Genomic DNA, 23896 nt, shown 5'->3' on the forward strand with positions numbered 1-23896 from the left:
AGGTGATAGTTGAATCTTTTGTATGACCTATCCTAGGAAGTCACATAATGTAACTTACAGTTTCTTTCTTGTTTGAAACAGACTCCATTGCCATTGAAAGGAGTATCAGAGTACATTATAAGAAGAGCATATAAGATGGGGGATATTGCTATGACCATTTTTGGAAAACACAGGAGGTCGTAATATCTTTGCTCTTATAACTGTTTCTTTTTTTATTTGGACTTTATAAAATTCAGGCTTGTTAAAACCAATTCCATATATAATATATGTGTCTTACAGAATACTGTATTTTTATTATCTAGAATTCAGTTATCTGGCAAACTTACGTACTTGAAACATGTATAATAAAAAGTAAATCTCCAAACAACTAAATTAGAAAGTAACACAAGTTAGGCTTAACATTCTATAGAATAGAATATATATTCTAGTACAAAGCATGAGTTTAGGAATTAGACACCCGAGGGTAAAAAATCTCAACTCCACTGTCTCACAGCCCTGTTGCCTTGAGTAGTTTTTTAAACCCTTTGGAACCTCAGTTTCCTTGTCTATAAAATATAGGATAATGATACCTCCCAGTCTTTTCATGATATTTAGGTAAAATAAAGCACGATCTACTAGGAACCCTGTCAATGTTTAATCCTCCTCCACATTACTATGCCAGTCTGAAGTAATACATCATTTTTCCTAAGTCTTAGAGCTGCACACTTTCTTTATTTCTCCTCTTTGTGTCTGAGGGTCCATCTCCTAGCATCGTGGGACTTCCTGTTTTCATACTGAGATCTTTCCGTTTCAGGCATTATCAAGAATTACAGAGATTGAGTTGTATTTTTAATCTTTCTTAATAACCAGTTAGTTTCTTGTTTACTGGGAGGGATGAGGACTAGAACTATCTGCTTCATTTAAATTTCAGCCATAAAATTAATGTTGATATTTACTAGTATATTTTGTTGAGTGTGAATTTTAACAGTGTAAAAGCCCAGGGGTATCACTTGTCAGCCCATACAAGAATGAAATCTCTTTTCTGTAGTTTACTTTAAAAGTATTTTCTATGCTTTTTTATTTATTTATTTATTTATTAGAGACAGAGACAGAGAGAGAGAGAGAGAGGCAGAGACACAGGCAGAGAGAGAAGCAGGTTCCATGCAGGGAGCTCGATGTGGGACTCGATCCCGGGTCTCCAGGTTCATGCCCTGGTCTGAAGGCGGCGCTGAACTGCTGAGTCACCCGAGCTGCCCAGTATTTTCTATGCTTAATGAATAATTCTGTTCTTAAATTTGATGCTGAAGTGAGTATTGATAAATGAATATCAGTGAATAATTTATCAATCGCTAAATATTGAGATTTATTGGTATTCAGCGAACATTGATAAATCACACACTCATATAGCATGTTACTGAGAACTCTATAAATGAAGTTTGTGGAACTATGTTCATTTCACTTAAGTAATGGTTTTTTATTTATAACTGTGTCAAAACTCAACAGTGTAGTAAACATAATTATCTTCCCTCCCTCATTTTACTTTTTAAATTGTCAACATTGTCAAATACCTTATTTTTCCATAGGTTCAGCTTTTTAGTTTTCACAGGATAAGTTCCTATAATGTGTTAAACCATCACTTTGGTGAAATTCCTGCATTGTAGCTTAGTTTAATTTTTTTAAAGCTGCATTGAAAAACCACCTGCATGCCACATTATTATCATTATTATTAAAAGACATTTTAGTATTATGTCCCTGTTTATGACTTCCTAGCCCATAACACTCTTCAGGTTTTTTTTTAAAGATTTTATTTATTTATTCATGAGAGACACACACAGAGACATAAGCAGAGGGAGAAGCAGGATCCTTGCAGGAAGCCTAATGCAGGACTTGATCCCAGGACCCTGGGATCACAACCTGAGCCAAAGGCAGACACTCAACCACTGAGCCACCCAGGTGCCCCCAGAATTTTTATAGGAGAAATAAATGATTGATAAGTAACATTGACCTTAACTGAGAGGTTAATGAACCTTTAATGCTTAAGCTTGTTCATAAAAGTAACTTAAATGATGGACCTTAAAAAACTGATATTGAGGGAATTTGTCTTTTCTTACACCTAATTTTAATTTTTGAGGATTGTGGAAAATTAAGTTGTTTTAAATCCTTACTCTGTCATCACATGAGGCTTTTGCATGTCTGAAATACCTGTAATGACTGGGTCATTTTTGTCATAGTTGACTTAAAGGTATAACTATAGTAATCATCAACTAAATTCTTGGTGAGCAGCTGTGTAAGACCAGTTTAACAAAAAAAAAAAAAACCAGTTTAACAGCTGGGGTTAACTCAACACAGACTATAAGAGTTAAACTTAATCATGAGGCAAGGTATGTTAAAGTCATTAAGGACTTCATACTGAGCATTTCTGAAATACTTAAAAAATTCAATAGTTGGATTTTTTTTGTTTTATCTCAAATATTTTTTTTAAATGTTTAATAAAAGAATGAGGAGAAGTATCATTTTAACACAATAAAAGTTTTAAGACACAGATATGGGAGTAGAATCCAAACTTCATTCCTTTAAAAAAATCATATATATTCTGATGTCACTGTTTAGGCCACTATGGTAAGTAGGAAAGAAAAATATACACAAATTATTATGGTATAATATGGAATCAGAAAACTTCAAGATTATTTTTCTTGAATTTCCTCTTGAATCATATTTTAAAAAATAATTTATGCCTGAAACTTTTTTCCAATGAAAATATTTTCTTATTATAGAACACTAACATATATTCACAACAAAGGGATAAATGTCTATATTTAGAAGGTGTACACAAATGATTTGAAGCAGTGAATTTTTTTTAGATACATTTTTAAAATTGTAACTACTATTCACCAAACTATAATAAAGAAAGGCTCACCAAACTGACAGTCTAACCCTATTGCAAGAAGGCTCTATACTTGGTACTATTGGAACTGGAATATCCTTTTAAAGCTGCAAGGGACTTCATTCTCAGTCATCTAGTCTAGCCTCCTTGTTCTAGAAATCTGAAATAGTGGTGAAGCTGAAACTAGAACTTAAAATTCACCCAGTATTTTTCATATGCTGATAAATTTACCTGGAGTATGAACTTCAGGTAATTTGCTTGAGAGTTGACTGAGGCAACATTTAGTCAAGAAAAATTTAGTTGTAAATAAGTTAAATAGTTGGGTTTTTGGATCATGAAATTTCTGGTGTACCATAGGGTAGTGTAGTGATCATTTTGAAGGACTTGTTTGGTTGGTTTTTCTATATCTTACTTTTTATAACTTTATTTTTAACCAATTATTCAGAAATAACTAGAAAATTCCAGCAGAATTCAGAAACAACCTAAGTGTCCAGCTGTCAGACCTTGGGTATGTATATCAAAGCAGTTACAGCACTTTAACCTGCTATTGTAGCATTTTTACTTTGACAATGTAAAAGTATATACAATGATTATTTATACATAATGCTTTTATTTTACAAATGACAGATCACCAGATCACATTTTTTATAACATTTGTATAAACTGTTTGTGCTATTTCGGAACCCAAGCTAATTTCTCTTAAGTACTCAGGGGCTCCCTCGGTGCCCAGATAAAGAAAATTAGCAGGGGCTTCCTCAGTGCCCAGAAAATAGAGCAATCTCCCTTTTTCCATGGAGGAGACATACGTTCCAGGAGTCCCCCAGTGGATGCCTGAAACCCTGGATAGTACTGAACTCTATAAATATAAAGTTTTGTCCTCTATATACGATAAAGTTTATAAATTAGGCACAGTAGGAGATTACCAATAATAACTAATAATAGAACAATTATAACAGTATACTGTAATCAGAGTTATGTGGATATGGTTTCTCTCTGAAAGAATCTTACTGTACTGTACTCACCCTTCTTGTGATGATGTGAGATGATTAAAAATGTCTACATGATGAGATGAAGTGAGGTGAATGATGTAGGCATTGTGATGGAGTTTTAGGTACTATTGACCTTTTGGCGATAGGTCAGGAGGAGGATCATCTGCTTCCACAGTTGACTGTGGTTAACTGAAATGGTGGATAAGGAAGGGACTACTTACTATACAATAATAGGTTATAACTTATTAAATGTATAGATGAATATAATACCTCAAATACATTATAATTAGAAGTTGAAATCTTTTTTAGAGAACACTAAATATTTAAATGTCTTTTATAGGAGTGTCAGGGTGTCTCAGTTGGTTAAGTGGCCAACTCTTGATTTTGACTCAGGTCATGATCTCAGGGTTGTAAGAATAGCCCACCATGGACCCTGCTTAAGATTCTTTCTCCCTCTCCTTGTGCCCCAACCCCCCCCTCCCTCTCAAATAAATAAATAAATAAATAAATGTCTTTTAGAATTTTTTAAGGAATCACTTCGAATGTTTTTAATTTTTATAAAATGTCTCTATTCATTTGATCTATGCCTTTTGTGAATAATAAAAATTTTAAAGCAATACCATATATTTATCTTTTATTTTCCTTACTAAATCTGATGGCATTTTTTTTCTACAACTGAAGTAACAATCTTGTTTGGAATTTTATTATTTTTGCAGTTTTTTACTATTATAAACTTGACCATTTATCATTAAACAAAGAAACTTAATCGCTTGATTTATCATTGTTTTCCTCTGCTTAAATTGCTCTATCTTTGTATAGGGATTGCTTGGACTAGGAAGATCTTTAACACTCTGGTATCTAAGGTGTTAGGAAAGATGGAAAAGAATGAGTGAGATAAAGAAGATAATCTGTCTCACTCTGTATCCTAAATAAATGAGTATACTTGATAATACCATATTCTTATCTCAAAAGGATATTGATTCTGATTTATTTCACCTTAGTAGTAGTATAATTTTAAGCATCTGGAATTTTTTCTGTTTCTACCAAAGAATAAGCCAAGTCACTTGTTGCTTAAATTCATGGTAGTGAATAATACTGGGTTTAAAATGACAGGCTGATATTCTCCCTATCAGAAGTGTTTGGTATGGGGCTTTGAAGAATCTTGATATACAACCATTATTACTTGTGGTAAACTTACCTTCTAAGTGAGTTTCAGCTAAATCAAGAATAGTTTATGAAAATGGAAATCTTTATGCTACTTATATGCTATGACCTTTGGTCAGGAGCAGTTAAATCCTAGCCTTCTTTATAATAAAGAATGAAAGAAAAGGTAGAAATCCAGAATAAACAGTTGTAAATCTTTTTGTCATCATAAGAGAATTAGAATGTATGGGACTATAATACATTTTAGAAATACCCATATTAGGGATATTTGGTGCATGAGCTTTTATCTAAAATCCTCTTTGACCAGTACACACTTTTAGAAGAAAATCAGAAAACGGTAAGTGGGCAAAATACCTTACAGAGAGATCTTCTCTTTATCACAAGTTCACTAATGTTGACTTGTTGGATGAATAGTCAGTGACATCTGAAATTTTAAAAGACACCACAGTTAAGATATTGCAGATTAATTTTTAGGTAAAAATTTTGACAATTATGGAAACCTTTATAAAACATATAGATGATGTTTTAAAATATTCTACTTTAAAGTTGAATATTACAGATGGATTTTAGAATCTCTGCTTGCTTTCCCAGCAACTTTTAAAATTGATATATATTACAAAACTCTATGTGGTTTTTGGTCCTATTGTAGCAGCAACAGTAGTAGTAGTAGTAGTAGTAGTAGTAGTAGTAGTAGTAGTAGTAGTAGTATAGTAGTAGTAGTATCTAATGTAGCAATAATAGTGGTAGTAATGACAGTTAACAGTATTGAACACTTACTAGATGTGAAGCATTATTATATGTGCTTCACTAACATTAACTAATTTAATACCTATAAAAACTCTGTGAGGAGGTTTTGTATAGATGAAGTTGAGGCATAGAGGCATTAATTTAAAGTTATACTACAAATAAGTAGTAGGCTTTGGACTAAGGCAGTTTGGATCTAGCATTGATGCTCCTACCTATTATATTACACTTCATTAGTATTTGTTGGTATCATCTTAAAAAGAGTTTGTCTGTTTTGCAGAGTTGCAGCTTGGGAGAGGAGGTTAATAATTAAGAGTATCTTAAATGTTTTTAAAAATATGATTGAGACTAAGACTCTATTTTTTTGAGCACATGTAACTAGGTGCATTTTAAAGTTAACAATTAGGATTCTTCTATGCTTTGTCTATGATTTCCCTCATTGACTGGGTTTTTCTTGTGTTTATTTGAAGTTTTGGTATTTTCAGTGTTTTCCTGCTGTGTGGGAACATTGCTTTAGAAGTAGTGTTAACTTGAATCCTCCAAAATGATGAAACTTGGTAGTATATACTTTTGAAAATTAGTACTCACTTTGCTCAATCGCTAGGAATGTCCCTCTTTTACAGAAATACATTGTAGACACGTAATCAGATTTAGTATTTGGTTTGCTAAAGTTGCAGTGCTCTGTACTATCCAGTTGAGGGCAGCTATTTACTGATTAAAAAAATGAGTTGAATTAGAGTGTTACTATGTGTTCACCAAAACTTGGTTATCTAATGTAAAACATATTTAATATACAAATAGCCCTAGTTTTTATTCTTATTATCATCACAAATAGTTTCTTGAAAGTGAAAAACTAATTCTACTTCCATAATATTTTTTGCTCTCTTATAAGCAGGAGAAAGAACACTGTTCATTTTAGTTTCAATTTTCTCAGTCCAAATATTTTTTAGTTCCATATCTTTTTTCCTCTTTAGGATCAGACTCCAAGTTGATTAAAGAGTTAACTGTCTTCCTTGTCTTTAAACTATCTGCATGTAAATACATGTAACTCTAAAATTCCTTAAGGGTTTTAAAAAAGTGAGAAATAACTTTCAGTATGTTACCTCTATTTCTGGATTAAGTGAAAGTTAAGTTTGGGGTTGATCTGTATCATTTATTTTCTGTGCAGAATGAATATGTTAAACTTGTGGAATGTAGTGTGTTCTTTTAAGTTCTCTGTAACATAGTTTAAGTTACATCTTTGTGGTTCAGAGAAGGAATTTTGAAGATTTAATAACTGGGGCAGCCCCAGTGGCACAGCGGTTTAGTGCCGCCTGCGGCCCAGGGTGTGATCCTGGAGACCCTGATCGAGTACCACATTGGGCTCCCTGCATGGAACCTGCTTCTCCCTCTACCTGTGTCTCTGCCTCTCTCTCTCTCTCTCTCTCTCTCTCTCTCTCTTTCTCTTTCTCTCTCTGCATCTCTATGAATAAATAAATAAAATCTTTAAAAAAAAGATTTAATAATTGATTTCAAAGATATCACAGAATTTTTTTGAGAATAAAGAGTATCAGTCTAGAGAAAACTATATATAATATTAACAAAGATACTAATAGTTATTTGGAGAGGGGGCATTCCATGGGAACTGCAGCGAAGGGATTTTTTCTAATAAAGAGTAAATATAGCATATGATTTGAGAATATGTTATACTGAAAAAAAAGTGTTAAGAAATAAAGGGAGCATCAGAAGAGATGCTGAGACTGGAATGATGCTACAGATGTTCATCTCCCCCCACCCCTCTAGTGGGGCTGTATACATTGTGATCTTAGATAATAGTCTCACTTTTTTTCCCTTTTCATATCAAATTAAAGATTTCCAACATACTCTTTCTATCCCTATATCTCTGTTGTGTGTGTGTTTGTTTTGTATTTTGGTGTTTATGGTTCTAAATTGTTTACTTTTTTTATTAGTGATTTTTTTTATTGTGGTTAAATATCCATAGCATGAAATTTATCATTTTAACAGTGTTTAAGTGTGCAATTCCGTGGCTTTAAATACATTCACAGTGTTGTGCAACCATTACCACTATCCATCTCTAGAACATTTTCATATTTTTCCAACTGAGACTCTTACATCCATTAAGCACTAACTTTCCAGTCCTTTCTCTGACTTGCGGCTGGCAACCACCATTATACTTTCTGTCTCCATGAATTTAGCTATGCTATTACCTCATGTAAGTGGGATTGCACAACATATTTCCATTTTGACAGACTTATTTCACTTATCCATTATGTCTTCAAGGTTCATCCATATTGTAGCATGTGTCAGAATTTCCTTCCTTTTTAAGACTGAATAATATTCTATTGTATGTATGTACCACATTTTGTTTGCCCATTCATCTGTCAATGGTTACTTGGGTTGCTTCCATCTCTTGGCTGTTGTGAATATGTTGCTATGAACATGGATGTATAAATATCTGTTTGAGTCCCTGCTTTCAATTCTTTTTTGGGGAGTGTATACCCCAAAGTGGAATTGCTGGATCACTTAATTTTTTGAGGAACCTCCATACTATTTTCCCACAATGAGCTACCTACATTTTATGTTCCCTTTTTTTTTTTAATTTTTATTTATTTATGATAGTCACAGAGAGAGAAAGAGAGAGAGGCAGAGACATAGGCAGAGGGAGAAACAGGCTCCATGCACCGGGAGCCTGATGTGGGATTCCCAACCAGCGATACACAAGTATTTCAATTTCTCCACATCCTTGCTAACACTTATTATTGTCTGTGGTATTTGTGCATGATTGATTGATTGTTTTTAAATAATAGCCATCCTAATGGGTGTGCATCGGTGGTTCATTCTGGTTTTGATTTGAAGTTCCACAATGATTAGTGATATTGATCATCTTTACATGTACTTATTGATCATTTGTATATTTTCTTTGGAGAAATTTGGTTGTTTACTTTTGTATAGTTAAAAATGTCATCCCTGGTATTGATTCTGCTTTTTTTTTTTTTTTTTTAAGTGGCTTGAGCTCATGGGGCTTGAACTCATGACCCTGAGATGAGATCAAGACCTTAGCTGAGATCAAGATTCAAATGCTTAACTAACTGAGCCGCCTTCACCTCAATGATTTTGCATTTTTAACTACATTTTAGATTATGGTGTAAAAGGAAAATGTACCTTAATAAAAAATAATAATATAATAAGCATCTTGGTGGAACTGGGAGTATGGCCTGGCATCCCAGTTAGCCCACTTTACATTTAATAGGACATCTCTCCAAAGTTTAAAAAAAAAAAAAAATTACTCATTTCTGACATTCTCCTTTCTCATTCTCTCCATATCACATTCTAAGTTCCCTTACAGAGATCAGTAAAAGCAATTGGAAGAAGAAATAAGTCAGATGACTGGCATTTGGAAGGGGACAATAGAATGGAAGGAGAGAACAAACTTACTGAGGATTGTGAACAGACAGTTCATATCCATTACTTACCATATATCAAGACTACTCTCTATACTTAAACCGAGCTTTTTTTCTTATCATCTTCATAATAGTGTAGTTCATGGGTTTGAATATGAAGTGTCGTATTAATTAACATTGACATAAGAGCTTAATTTAGGGAAATATTTGAGGTAATGCTGAAAAGATTAGGGCCATTTTGAGGAAAGCCTTCATCTCCATATTTTATCCTAGGAGTTGGGGACCCATTGAAAGTTCTTGAGGAGTGGATTGTGCACTATATTCTCTCTGTATTTTAGGAAGATATTTCTGACCATGATAATGTTGGAGAAATTCGGCACTAACAATTTGTGATGAATGGTTAGTTATTATTTTACTATAATTAATACCCATCACAGGCTGCATTTATAAATGCTTGGGTTTTAAAAAAATAATGTATCTTTAATCACATGACTTATATTTTGAAGTGGAATCACTGAGTTTTTGAGAATTAAAGATTGAATTGACATTTGCAAACAACTAAAATGTCTACTGATAAGATTAATATGAAGTGCATATTAATAGCTTTAGAGAGAGAGTCGATTTAATGTCTTAGTACGAGGTAAAGAATGGTATGTATGGAAAAGGAAAAGAGCATGCTTAACACAAACACTTGAAAACATAATGCTCATTCTGAATATATCTAAGAACCAATGTGTGTTTATATTTTTTGAGTATGAATGAATATTGTCCTTAAATTTGAAGCACATTTCAAAACATTCCTAAAATATTAATTCTGATATTTGGGTAAGGAAGACTCAAGATATTTAAGAGAAAATACAGTGTTTATTTTTTTTGTATTTTTGTAAAGAAAACTTTACTTTCACTTTCTAGGGAATACCTGAGTTAGTAGTTAGAGAAGTTTAAAAGGGACCTACAGCATTGCCCTGCTTTGGTTGTATTCGCATTACTGACTTTGTATGGGAGGTTCACCAGCTGTTTGACTGGCAGGAGCAGCAGCTTTCACTTCAGTAGTTTATAATTCCTGGCTATTCTAGGATAGTTTGCACTTCACCAAGCCTCAGACAGGTCAGGACATTTGGTAGGAGAAGGTTGAAAGACAAAGCAGCAGGCCTTGGGTTCTCGGCCTTTTTTTTTGCTTTTTTAATTAGAAAATTATATTTTAATTTGTGCTTAGAGTTTTTAGTAATGTGCTTGTATTACATGTAGAAAGCATTCATCAACCTAGAGGAGTTTTAAAATGTCAAAACCAGGAAAAGCTACTTTAAATCATGGCTTGGTTCCTGTTGATCTTAAAAGTGCAAAAGAGCCTCTGCCTCATCAAACTGTGATGAAGATCTTTAGCATTAGCATCATTGCCCAAGGCCTCCCCTTTTGTCGAAGACGGGTAAGTCTTGCATCTGAAAAACAGGAATGTTTATTTAAATCAAGTACTTCTGCTTCCTTTAGCGAAGAAATGTTTCAAATTTCAATTGATATTTATAAATAAAATTATCAGTGCATTCTGTAGCCAAATAAAACTTATATATAAGCGGTAATTAATAATAGTATGATAGAGGCCTGGAAGGCAGTTACCAATCCACTTTTTTTCTCTCACTTATTTTTCATGATATTAGAATCATTTAAATTTATTTAAAATTGGTAAATGTAAAAAAGATGTTTTAAAATATGTTAGCAAATACTAAAACCCCCAATTTGTATTTTTTATTCTGTGGGAAAAGCAAGAAGCTGGTGGTATTCTTCTTATGTATATATGGGAACTACAGTGTTTAGCTCTTTTAAAGAGTATTCCAAGTTCCCTAGATTTATCTGTCCCTTAGAGCTGTGTTATTTTAAATTGCTATTTTTTTAATTCAAGCTTAATGTAATAGGTACTTTACTTTTAGCTGTTATATAAAATAAAAATAGCATGCTATTGTGTGGCAGTTATGATAGAGTTTATATATAGACAATCCTGAACTAACAAACATTTTGTAGAACTTGTGCTAATGTATAATCGTTATGATCTATTAGATATTTTTCAGGATGACATTCTCTTCTCCGTTACCAAGTTCTGATCCCATTAATATTAGCAGTTTTATTGTATTTTTTTGTGTTAACTTGATATTGCTAGTTTGAATTATTAACCAGAGTGATACATTTTTAGATCTAAAATATGTTTATGATCCTGAACTCATTAAACCAAGAAAACACCATAAAAATCTGAGATCAAATGGGTGTTTGCATCTAACAGTGCTATTAATGTTTTAGTTCCCTTTTTACCTTTTTTTCAAAAAAAAAAAAAAAAACTAAAAGGGAAATATTCTACTAAACAAGTATATTAACACACAACGCCTAAAAAACTTTTTTCTCCTTAGTGAAAAGAATCTTTTATTTGCTGGGACTTATTAACCTTTGTAAAAATATGTTTTCAAATTATCTTAGTTCCTTTTGAGTAGTTTCCACTTCTACTCCAGACAAGTGGTAGCCATGTTGAAAAACATTTTGAGTGAGGTTTAAATGTAATACAGTTTCAGCATTGAAAATGGAATACAAATATCTCCATCACTCTTTAATTTTGTTTATTTTGTCTTCTTTCACTTTGTCACTTTTGTAACTTCTGAATGAGGTCACTATTCTGATTTAAGCATTTACACAGAGACCTCTAGTAGCTTTAAAGTCACTAATAAACTAATTTACTATTTTAACACTTCCATAAAGGAAAATACCAACACAAGTAAATTTTTAAATTGAGGAAAAGAAATGTGTGTTTTTTAAATGAAAGGATTAAGATACTTAAAAACAAGATAATCTGGTTCTTTGTCGTTATTTCTAATAAATTCTTAGGTACAGTATATGGTAGATTACTTCATTATGTCACAGTTAATGTTTTCTACCTTTATTTTCTAATATACGTGAAATTTAAAAGGCTCAGAAGCAGCTTCTGTAAGAAAAATTAATAGAAAACTTCAAGGCTTTCCCTGAGGGCTTCATAGGGTCACTATGTAGCTTGACTTTTCTAGGTTACTATGTTATGTTAATTTATAGCCTTGCATTTGTAATGACGGAAGAGAAGTAAATTTGAAAAATAAAAATCATGAGAACATTTTCTTTGGAAGATAGTTAAAAAACACATTTAGTCTTAGACTGCCTGCCTGCCAGGAACTTACTATTGCATAACTCATTGACTCTGAGTACTAGAAATATTAGAGAGATAGGGTAATTATATATCCCCCTCCCCCCATTTCAGGGCTGGTTAATTTAGATAGTTTTTAATTGATTTACATGTTCTTTGTTATTTATTCACTTTCCTTTGGTAAGTTGATAATTAACATTTTTAAAATTTTATTTTTCTTTATCAAAGATTTAAGAAAACTTTTGGTATGATATGTAATTAATCCTTTTTTTTTTTTTTAAAGTAACATCCAGTATATCACTTACACTGGGTATATTTTGCTTTCAAGCCACTTATTCTACACTGACAACAAAGTACACAAAGCAGAACGATTTCTGTATTTTATAGGCAATTTTTTTTCCCTTTTCAATAGTGAGCTACTGTGCACTACAGTGACCTCTTACCAGAATGTAGCAGTCTTATTAAAATTTGAAGAACATGATACATCCCTCCAGCCCTCATAAGGTTGATCCACTTAATGTTTGCACAATTAAAAAAAAACTTCAAAATTTGTGAAAAATCCTTTAGTTGCTATAACTTCAATGTACATCTCTCGAAATGTTTTCATAAAATTTATTTACCTCACTATTAAGTATAATATTGGTACTGGTAGTCGAATTTATTTTTATATAAATTATTCTAGTCTTTCATCAGAGGTATTTTGGAATTATACTAACAATTGTAAAGAAATAGCAATCTAGCTGTTAACTGGTTACTGTAAATCAAAATATTTTTAGTATTAAGGTCCTCATTATTTATTTACATTTGCTTAGACATTCTTGGTAATAAGTTTCGCTTGGAATACTTTTTAAAAATGTAGAATCCTGGGGCATCTGGGTGGCTCAATCGGTGAAATGTCCAACTCTTCATTACATCCAACTCTTGATTTTGACTCAGGTCATGATCCCTGAGCCCTTGTTGGGCTTCACACTTTGCATAATCTGGGATATTCTGTCTCTCCCCCCCCCCCCCCAGCCCGCGTCCCCCTGGTTGTGCGCTCTCTATAAATAAATAAATAAATAAATAAATAAATAAATAAATAAATAAATAAAATCTTTTAAAAAATGTAGAATCCTAGGTTCCCCTCTTTTTGGATAGTTTTATGTAAGCGATCTGGATTAAGTTTCAGGGATCTATGTGTATTTTTAAAAGCCCTGTAGGTAATTGAATCAGAAAATATGAGAGTACTAGTTGAGTACATAACTTTTTATTCTAAAAGAACTGATTCTCCTTGAGAGTAAGAGAAATTTTACAGGAAAAACTTATTTATTTTATAAAATCACTGGATATTTTCAATTTTCTTTGAAATTGGAATGCCCAATTATGGTAATACTGTCTTTCTTAAATCCTAAGGTATGTTATTTTTTTCTCATTATAAACATAAATAGGAATGTTTAAAATGCGAAAAAATAATGTACCTTGGATAGAGTTTGATGGAATTTTATAGCTTATTTGGTAGCATTTTTTTTTTGATAAGAGAAACAACATCTTAACAACTAATAATAGTAAGAAAATGTATTTCAGTGCTTGAATCACATTTCTTAACTCCTTTTGTTTGGGAGATTTTAAAACATTTACAGTATTTTCAGAAAATTACTCTTCATTGTTATTTCTTGGTAGAAATTTCCAAATGACATGAAAACGACAATGGATATTGGGCTTTTAAAGATACCTGACTGTGCTGGCATATAGACAAAATATCATTTTTAGAGTGCCATATATATGCTAGGTTTAAACCAAGCATTGGCAACAGAGCTAAGGGAGTGCTGTAGAACTGCTGGTGGGGGGGATCCCTGGGTGGCGCAGCGGTTTGGCGCCTGCCTTTGGCCCAGGGCGGGATCCTGGAGACCCGGGATCAAATACCACGTCAGGCTCCCGGTGCATGGAGCCTGCTTCTCCCTCCGCCTATGTCTCTGCCTTGTCTCTGCCTCTCTTTCTCTCTGTATGACTATCATAAATAAATAATTTTAAAAAAAAAAAAAGAACTGGTGGGAGTGGTGGGAGGTGAGGTGGGGTCAGTATGGGACAAGGACTTGTTCCTGAGACACAAGAGGTCAAGCAATAATGAAATATATGACTGGGATTTTCTGATACTTTGAAATAATTTTGTAGGAATTATATTCCATATCAAGTTCTAGTCAAAATACCACATTTAAAATAATTTTCTTTAAAGTGAAAATAGAAGTAAAATTAGAATATTTTTGTCATTTGAGAAAATGTTAATAGCACTCTGTGTATTGTTATTATTGCAGGTTAGCTTAAGTCAAACTATTTCTGCAAAGGGCCAGTAAATATTTTAGGCCTTGTGGACCTTATAGTCGCTGTTAGAACTACTCATCCCTGCCACTGGAGCATGAAAGCAGTTGTAGACAATACTTAAATGAATGGTTGAATGGACACAACTGTGTTTTAATAAATATTTACCTGCAAAAGAGTGAAATCTGGATTTGTATGCTTATAATGATACTATAATAAATCTGCGTATGTCTTTTTTGCTTGTATATAAGTTTCAGCTCATGGTAAATTTTTAGAATGAGATTGTTAGTTAAAGCTGTAAGTCTTACATTTTCTTTAAAACTATCATCCTCTCTTCTAATTCTTTGTGGTTATGTAGAAAAAAACTTTGTGTAGCTAACTGCTAGAATTTTAGCTACTACTTAGTATTTCTCTTCGTAATATACAGTATTAGTATAATAAAGCTATTAATAATTGCCATCTTTTTAAAAGAACTCACTCTGTATTCTAGGCACTGTTTTAACTCTTTTGTATATCTTAACCAACTTAATGCTTAAATGACTTAAATGTTTAAGTACTTTAAATCAGGTATTCTCTACATTCAGTAGACTAGAAAACGGAGGCTCAAATCAGTTATCTTTCCCAGTTTTCTTGGTGAATAATAAAGCTGGTATTTAGTAGAGCTCACTAATGCTGCACCTAGTAGCAGTAGCCATTCTCTTTATACATTTTGTTTTCTTTTTTTTTTTTTTTTTTTTTTTTTTTTTTATAAATTAATTTTTATTGGTGTTCAATTTACCAACATACAGAATAACACCCAGTGCTCATCCCGTCAAGTGTCCCCCTCCGTGCCCGTCACCCATTCACCCCCACCCCCCGTCCTCCTCCCCTTCCACCACCCCTAGTTCATTTCCCAGAGTTAGAAGTCTTTATGTTCTGTGTCCCTTTCTGATATCTCCCACACATTTCTTCTCCCTTCCCTTATATTCCCCTTCACTATTATTCATATTCCCCAATTTTGTTTTCATGTGAACTTAACACTTTGCAACTATTAGTATTTTGGAGGGTAAGCCTGGGACCCTATCATTGTTGACATTGTTTCTGTGAGAAAATAGATTCAAAGATTAAAACAAGTAACTTACAAATAACTTTTGATAGCAGAGAACTTTTATAAATACAGGGTTTTTGTTGTAATCTCTTTTAAGAGGTTTCATTTATAAAGTTATCCTATAGATTATGCAATAATTATAGTAATAAAAAACTGGAAATATTTAACAGTATGCATGTTTGTCTATTGTCTTTGTAAGCTGAGGGATGATCCCTTTTAAAAAATTATTCATGACACTTGTTAAAATGGCAAGATAGACTTTATTCAGGGGCACTCTAGTGATATATAGGTATAGGTAACTACTACAAAGTGAGTAGGGGAGTGAGGTTGGGCTCAACCCAAATACAACAAAGTGAGAATTTATAGCCAAGGAACAGTTTGGTGGGCAGTGGTAGAAAATTACTAAGAGGAAACATCGGTAGGGGGATTCTGGCTAAACCAGTTTAACATCACCTGGAGGATGATAGAGGATGAGGAACCCAGCAGTCATGAAAGGTGATCATATACCAAGATTGAGAGGATTCTGGTTAAACTGAGTAGGATTCTTGCTGAAATCCCAAAGACAGGGCCTAGTTGAAAAAGAGCTTAGTGAGCCTATCTAGATTTGGTCAAGAAGAGAATCTTTGGCAGGCAACAACTGGACAGATCAACCATCCTCAAACTACAGTGCAGTATCATTCTCATCAGCTTCTTCAACTAGCACTTTTGACAACGAGGACAAAAATTTAAAACAACATTGTACCTCTCTGAGCTTCAATTATGTTTTAAGTTTTTCCTTCATTGTTGAGTTATCGATGATGATACTAGACACCTATATTCAAAATTTTAACCTCATAAATAAGGTTAATTTAATTAGCTGTTTTTGTATGTGTACTATTCAGTTAGTTTAAGCTGTCTATAATTTTAATTTTTGTCCCTCTCATGACTGTTGACTAGTCTATTAGTACCTTTTCAGCAAAGATCTGCCAGGTTTATCAAATAGTTATATTACCTTTGTTTTTAAAAACATCTATAATTGTTTACAATAAGTTTCATTTGCGGGAAGATTTTGTATATACCCGGAAAGTTAGACCATCATAAACTCTGTTGCTAAACCAACCTGTGAGTTGTTATCCTTCTGAATTTACTAATCCTGCAAATTCTCCAGATTGAATGGTGATACAGGGAATTTGAATTTTCTTCCAATAATTAATATCTTTTACTTTTCTTTCTAAAAATAAGATGTACTTAGTATATACAATTTAGAAAAAATACTTTACAATTTCCTAAAGTATTAGTAATACCACTGCTCAAAAGAACCACAGTAACAATTTTAAATAAATAATTTTATAGCAATATTAACTTTAATTCAGTTTTAGTATATTGCTGGTGGTTTCCCATAATTGTAGTTATTCAAAAATATATAATCTAAATGAATGTTCCATAATTTTCCTACTATTTTTGATTTAGACAGTACCTGCTTTGAGCTTTTTTATATATGAATCTTTACATCTCTTTACACTGATTTCTAGAAGTAGAAGTATTGGGTCAAGGAGTATGAACTTTTTTTAGATTCTTGACAAATACTGCTAAATTGTTTTCCAGAAAGTTTGTACCAATTAAAAACTGGTATGAGGGATTTCTAGTGTTGTTTTAAAGAGAAAGAAGTCATATTCTAAGCAAATTTATTCCTATGTGGTAAAGTTTTGTGGATTTTAGTAAATTCTATGTTACTGTATTTCTAATTGTATTATTCTAGGTTTTTTATCACAGGGAATTTTTTTTCTTTTTGAGAAAGTAATGAGATAGGTTTATGCTTAACAGCTTCGGGAGGAAAATATGTAAATAGATTAAGAAATTATTAGTTGCTCATGTGATTTTATTCTTTTTGAAAAATATTTGTCATGGACGCATCACCCACATAATTTTCAACTATAATTTTCTTCTCCTCCCAGTTCTAAAACTAAAATCTGTGTTTCTATCTAAACAGATGAGCTATATGTATAACTCTATGATTTATTACATTATTTTCACTGCAAGTCTTAGGATCATTTCAGTTTTTGTGTCACCTTAATTTATCCTTTTATATTTCTGAATTTTAGTGTGATATTTGCACTGTATAAATGACAGCCTCTCCCAAAGTATATTGCTATTAATAATATCTACAACAAGAGTACTTCTCATACTAACAAGAGCAGCTGCCAGAAATACTTGCCTATTTCTTATAGCACTACTACTTAGTTTTACATTTCTGACATAGCTTTGCTGTTAGCCCCAGTCCAGGTTTACCTTTTTTTTTTTTTAATCTAGTCCAGCCATGATTAATTCTTATTGGAAGTAGTTGTAGCAAGTCTGCTCTTTTAAAATGTCTTGATGCCTGAAAGGCATTTCATGAAACTCAATATCCATTTCATGGAACTCTTAGCCAATTAGAAATAGATGGATGTTTCCCTAACATACAGAAATATGAAACCTTTAAAAAGCCAGCATCCTCCATCTCTTCCCTAGACTGGTCTATTCAGGTGTCCACCAGTTACATTTGTGCCTCTTTCTTTCTAGATCCTTTCCATGACATCACAGTCTAGCTTCTCTCTCTGGTTGGAATGTTTCTCCTGGCACTGATTGCATCCACCATAGTCCTCATCCATCAGTGGAATATACTGTAATTGTTGCACTACATTTGGCCCTTAGGCAAATTGTGTACTGCCTAGTGATGTTATTTGATAGCTTTATATAGTTATCTTGTCTCCTCAATTAGGCTATAAACTCTTTGAGTTCAGAAATTATCTTGAATGTCTTTTTATGCTCCTAGTGATATGCAGGAGAAGGTTAATATAAATATTCTTATGACTAATGTGTTGAAGTATGTGTTAAACTTGGAAGATTCTGAAGGAGTTTTTGTACTGTTAAGAATATGGCATGTTTTTGTTTACTAAATGTTTTAAATGACTGTGCAGCTGTGATTTTGAATATTTCATTTTCTAAATTTAAATAAACTCAGATACAGTTTGACACTTAATTTTAAAAGTAATTACTACTTACCAATTTTGAAAACGAAGGAGAAACAAACATAGGGTAAAGTCATTTCAGTGGTACTTTTGAGATTCTACAGTAGCCCAAAAATGTCAGAAAATGCTGAAATAAATAAAAAATATTACAATATGTTGGAGAGAAGGAAGAACAGGGTGGTGATTTGAACAAGGCTGGAGAGAGATTTTAATAGAGTACCTGAGTTTTTGTTTTGTTTTGTTTTGAGTAAACTAAAATGTGACTTTCTAAGGCTCTTTTCCTTACATACACATTCCATTGGAACTGGGGGAAAATTGTCATTTTCAACTGATCTGATATGCTTTATTGTCACTACTTATTTTACCAATTAAGGAATTAGTTACCACATATCAGACCATTCTATTTTAAATCCTATCAGTCCTTGTCTTCTTAAGAATGTTTCATGTGTCATGCATAAACATGAGTAAACAATGTAAATTATAAATTTTCTTGAGGTCTTACTCTCTACTATGCAAGGTACTAGCAATAAGTAAAAAGGTGATGACTCTTCATCACCTGTACCTGAAGATATACAAAAGTGAAAAATCACAATCCTTTATGCATTAGGTAGTCTAGTGGAAAAACCAAAAACAGATCTTTATAGTACAAAAGGATAATTGCTTAAATGTGCCCATGTACAAAGTACTGTAGGAGCGTGAGAGGGTCACCCAAGTCTCAAAGTAAATGACTCAGGAAAGGCTTCACAGTAACTTTGAAGTAAAACATGAAGGATATTTGCTAAGCAGATGATCAGAGAAGTGATGGACAGAAGGAACTTGTATTATTGGTTGGGTTCACTCACATCTTGGCTTTTCACATTATTTATACTGCTGCAAATTACTTGCTTATATCTTGACATGACTTTTTTCAGTTATTAATAACAGCCAAAAAATATGTATTGAACACTTAGAGTTAAAATTTTCTAGAACCTGTGGATATAACAGTGAACTAGATAGATAGCATGCCATCATGGAGCTTAGGTTCTACCTTATAGAAACAGAAAGGTAGTTATGCGAATGTTTTGATGACAATAAAATAGGGTAATAGTAGTCTAACTTGAGATGCAGAGGAAGCACCATACCTGCCACATATGAACTCATATAATCTTTAAGATAACCTTGTGAAGTAGGTATTGTATCATATTATCTCTATTTTACAAATGAGGAATCTGAGGCATAGAAAAGTTAACTTGTCTTAGAGCTAATAAGTGATGGAACTGAGACTCTACCTCAGGCATCTGGATCTAACATCACAAACACTGTGATACACTGACCTTGGTAAGGTTTGTTGAGTGAACAGATCCTTAGTTTCCAAATGTTGTAAGGGTTAGCTTTTTTTGTGTAGTCCTGGGTTTTTAAATGTGTAATTCTTATTTGTTCTCACAATTTATGATGGCCTCAGTATTTAGTTACTGATAACATTGCTTTCTAAATATTTTCATCAAGTGATGTCTTTATTAGGTTGTGCCTATTGTCAGATATGAATGTAAAATAAGTTATGATGTGATTTATAAGGCTACAACTACATTGTAGAAATAACTGCCATCAATTGTCATCTCTTTCATTGATAAACAACGATCTGTTCAAATAACTTAGTAACTTTAACATTACAGGGCCAGGCTATTAAGATGTAGTATGGGAGATAGATGAAAAATATGCTAAAAAAATAATAAACTTGGTACTAAGTCCTGGCAAGGTAAACAAGTAAGAAATAAACCAACTGTGCCTTGTCTGCAGACCAGATATCCAGCAAGTCCTGAGAACTAAGAATTTTTTTAAAGTTAGCCAAACCTAACTCTAAGTAACCTAAGATATAGTCAGTTTTATTATTAATCTGAATAGTCCTAATTTTGCTGCAAAAAATACTAATGTATAATATACTGGAAGTGTTCAGTAATATATATGCACCATATTGCTTTTCTAAACTCCAAAAAGTTCTGAAGTCAGCAACACAGCTTTCTCCAAAATTGTGGAACTAACTCCACAGACCTTTGAGTTTTACAGCTATCACCCACATACAAAAAATGAAATACACTTTGAAATGTCAAAGTAGTCAAAGCCTTAGTCTCTGAGTACATGCATATTTAAATGGTTTAAAACATACATTATATAAATGAATACCTAAATTTTACTAACCTTATTGTAGGTAACTCCATTTAATATGATAGTTCAGAGTTTATTTTTCTTCAGTGATTAAATGTAACTCTTGTTAGCAGACTTTATACATTAAATGAGGAATGAGAATCTCTACCACTTTTTTTACTTCTTCTGGTTTTTTCACAGAAAATTAATACCACTAAATTAATTTATATTCTGCTAATATGTATTCTCCATAACTCCCTGTATGTGTTGCTAGTGTAACAAAGATGAGTAAGGCAGAAACCTACCTTTCCTTAAGGAGGCTACGGACACTTGGCTGTCTCTGGGAGACTTACTCATTGTCCCCATTTTACAATCACACATCAAAATCAGAGGAACATGGATTAATTAACTTATTCAACAAATAAGCATCCATTAATTGCCAGGCACAGTTCTGGGCACTTCAGATACACTAGTGAACAAAGCAGAAACAGTCCTACTTTTTTTTTTATAATTTAACACTTTAGTGACCCTGAGAATTCTACCTAGGAGCAGACGGCATATTTGATCTGTTCAGTATGGGGTGTCTCACCCGACTCTCTTATTTACTGGTACACTTTGCTAAGTCAGCTGGTGGTAGCTTGTCTTACAGCTTCTCCATATGTATGTAAGGCTGCCTACATACATGTGCATGCATGTACAGACACACTTTGACTTGACAGGACTATGTTGGTGACTTTATATGTATAATCTATTGGTTTTCAAATACTATTAGATAGTATTTAGTACAGAATAGTATTTTGAGGTTCTGAAAGATCAAGTATGATTCTGTTTATTCTTTTTATGTTATTGAAAGGAAACTTTATACCCTAATGGGCACATCTAGTGATTTCTTTCTGGGCTGTTCCTGGGTCAGAATTAGAGCTCTTGACTCTATCTCTGACTTGTGGAAAGTTGCATAAATTAATGTGTGTCTCATGTATAAACCAGTTAAATAATGGTTGATATAGTTAATAGTAAATATGTTTATAGTAGGTGTAAATAATGATAGATAGAATTTAAGGTTTTTTTAATTTATTAGAAATTCACCATAGACGTAATAGCAGAAAGAACTACCATTTGTGGTAAAGCCAATGACATTCTAAATGTTAGGAGTTACAGTTCAATTATTTCCATTTATAAGTACCTGTTGATGCAGTGCATGTATTTATTTGCATGTATAATGTTTTGTTTCTAAGTTGTGAGAAGTAAAATAGATTTTTTTTCAAAAGTAAATCTAAGATTAATAAAGTTTTCTCTTGTGACCTTGGTAAATCCCTAAATGTTTATGTTTATATTTATAAATTTTATTGACATTTATTTACTAGAGGAAAAGCAATTAGGAGTAAGTATTTCTCAAACATTAATACATTAATACTGATTCCAAAATCACATGGCTAGTTATTTATCATTATTATATGATATTTCATAAAATAATAGAGAAATCTATTTTGAGAGAAAAAATATAATGTTGGATGCAATTTTCTTAAATTTTTTCTCCTTGCTAGTGGTGAAAATGAAAATTGAAACTTGTGGGTTATTCCTATATTTAATTACATTTTTGTGTGTGAGTGATTTCATAGAGTTCACTTGGGAACAATTTAAGCTTAAACAGCTTTTCTAATAATCTACAGAAATAGAGATTTCACCTTAGATTTTCAAATGTCATTGTTACTACTAGTTTGAACATGTAGGGGCAGTATAGTACTGTTTTTGTAAATCTTGTCTGAATTTGTGGGATTTTGAATCTGGAAGTAGTGTTAAAAGTTCATTCTTCTTTGCAAAAAGGCAGCTATATGCCTTACTTTTTAAAGGATGAATGGGACTGTTTCATTAAGTTGGAACTATTATTTCAATTCAGGTTCTTATGTATATTATCCAAAAGCTTTTATATGATGTAGGCTCATGGCCTTAATCTATATTTGAAGTCAAGAAATATGTTAAGCTACTTAACAAGAAAAAAAAATGCACTTTTATCATTAGACAATAAAAATGATAGGTAAGTGGCTTTGCAAAAATAGAAAAATAATTAAAATCAGTGCAGTTTTCCTCCTTTTTAAAAAAACATAGGGAATGCTTCATGAATTTGCATGTCATCCTTATGCAGTGGCTATGCTAGTCTTCTCCGTATCATTCCAGTTTTAGTATATGTGCTGCCAAAGTGACCACTAATATTAGTGCAATTTTACTCTTAGTCATTCTGTATCAATCTTTTCAAACACAGAGGTTTAACTATGAGAATTTTTAAAATAAAATCGTAATTTTTCAATCTGACAAGTGAACAAAACTTAGATTACTAAATAGTCTTTTTTTAAGACTCGGGTATTTTTTTCAGTATCAAAATGATTAGGGTTATTACAAAGTTGATAGTTGATAGGTTTTTTTCCATTTAAATTGATTTACGCTTAAAAACAATTGAGTAGTTTTCTTTTCCATTTATTCATTCAGTAACTTCTGTGAGTCAAGAACTGCTTTAGGCATTTGGAGTTACCACCACAGTGAATGAAAACAGACTCCAGTCCTCACCCTTATGGAGTTTATATCAGAATAGTGGAGTGCTTACAGCATAGATGATAGAGTCATTTAAATTTGGTATTATATTCTTAGCTTCACCACTTAATAAGCCTCATCAGTTAAATGAAGATAATATAAGTACCTACTTCATAGGTTGTTGTAAGAATAAAATGAAATAACTTATACAAATATGGTTATATAATAAAAACTCTAATAACTGTTATGAGGTCCACAAAATAGTTTTTTAGATATGTTGGTAAAAATTATAATTAATTCTCCTGACATGATAATACTTATTTCTTTTAAAGTTAGTGTTTTGAATATTTTTTTCACATTTAGTTTCTTCAAATTGTGAAAGAAAACGCATAGCACCAATTTTGAATAGTCATTTTTATTAAACAGTTTCCTGAGTGACTGTTAATCTCTAAATGGAAAGCTACTGCACATAAAAAATTAATGTGATTTGGTTCTACTTTCGTTATGTAGATTCATTCAGTGTGACTATCATATGTTTAAAAATTAACCCCATTATGTCTTACTA

The 23896-nt window shown here is 32.4% G+C and overlaps 1 protein-coding gene and 1 non-coding gene across 5 annotated transcripts in view; one reads left to right on the forward strand and one right to left on the reverse strand.

Annotated features, from left to right (window-relative positions):
* Window positions 1–23896, forward strand: part of FBXW7 (F-box and WD repeat domain containing 7) — a 229959-nt gene that overhangs the window by 157225 nt on the left and 48838 nt on the right. The window contains exon 1 of one of the 4 annotated variants that reach the window (XM_055336363.1): window positions 10414–10587. The exons of the other annotated variants lie outside the window; for them this stretch is intronic. Within the exon in view, the coding sequence (XP_055192338.1) occupies window positions 10441–10587 (147 nt within the window). The 5' untranslated portion in view covers window positions 10414–10440. Of the gene's footprint in view, window positions 1–10413; window positions 10588–23896 lie in introns of those variants that run through there. 4 annotated transcript variants of the gene reach the window in all.
* On the reverse strand, window positions 22904–23010 carry LOC129517041 (U6 spliceosomal RNA). The gene has a single exon (XR_008665928.1). It is a non-coding gene; the product is annotated as a U6 spliceosomal RNA (small nuclear RNA).

Source organism: Nyctereutes procyonoides, unplaced genomic scaffold (assembly GCF_905146905.1).
Source record: "Nyctereutes procyonoides isolate TBG_1078 unplaced genomic scaffold, NYPRO_anot_genome, whole genome shotgun sequence".
Lineage (NCBI taxonomy): Eukaryota > Metazoa > Chordata > Mammalia > Carnivora > Canidae > Nyctereutes > Nyctereutes procyonoides.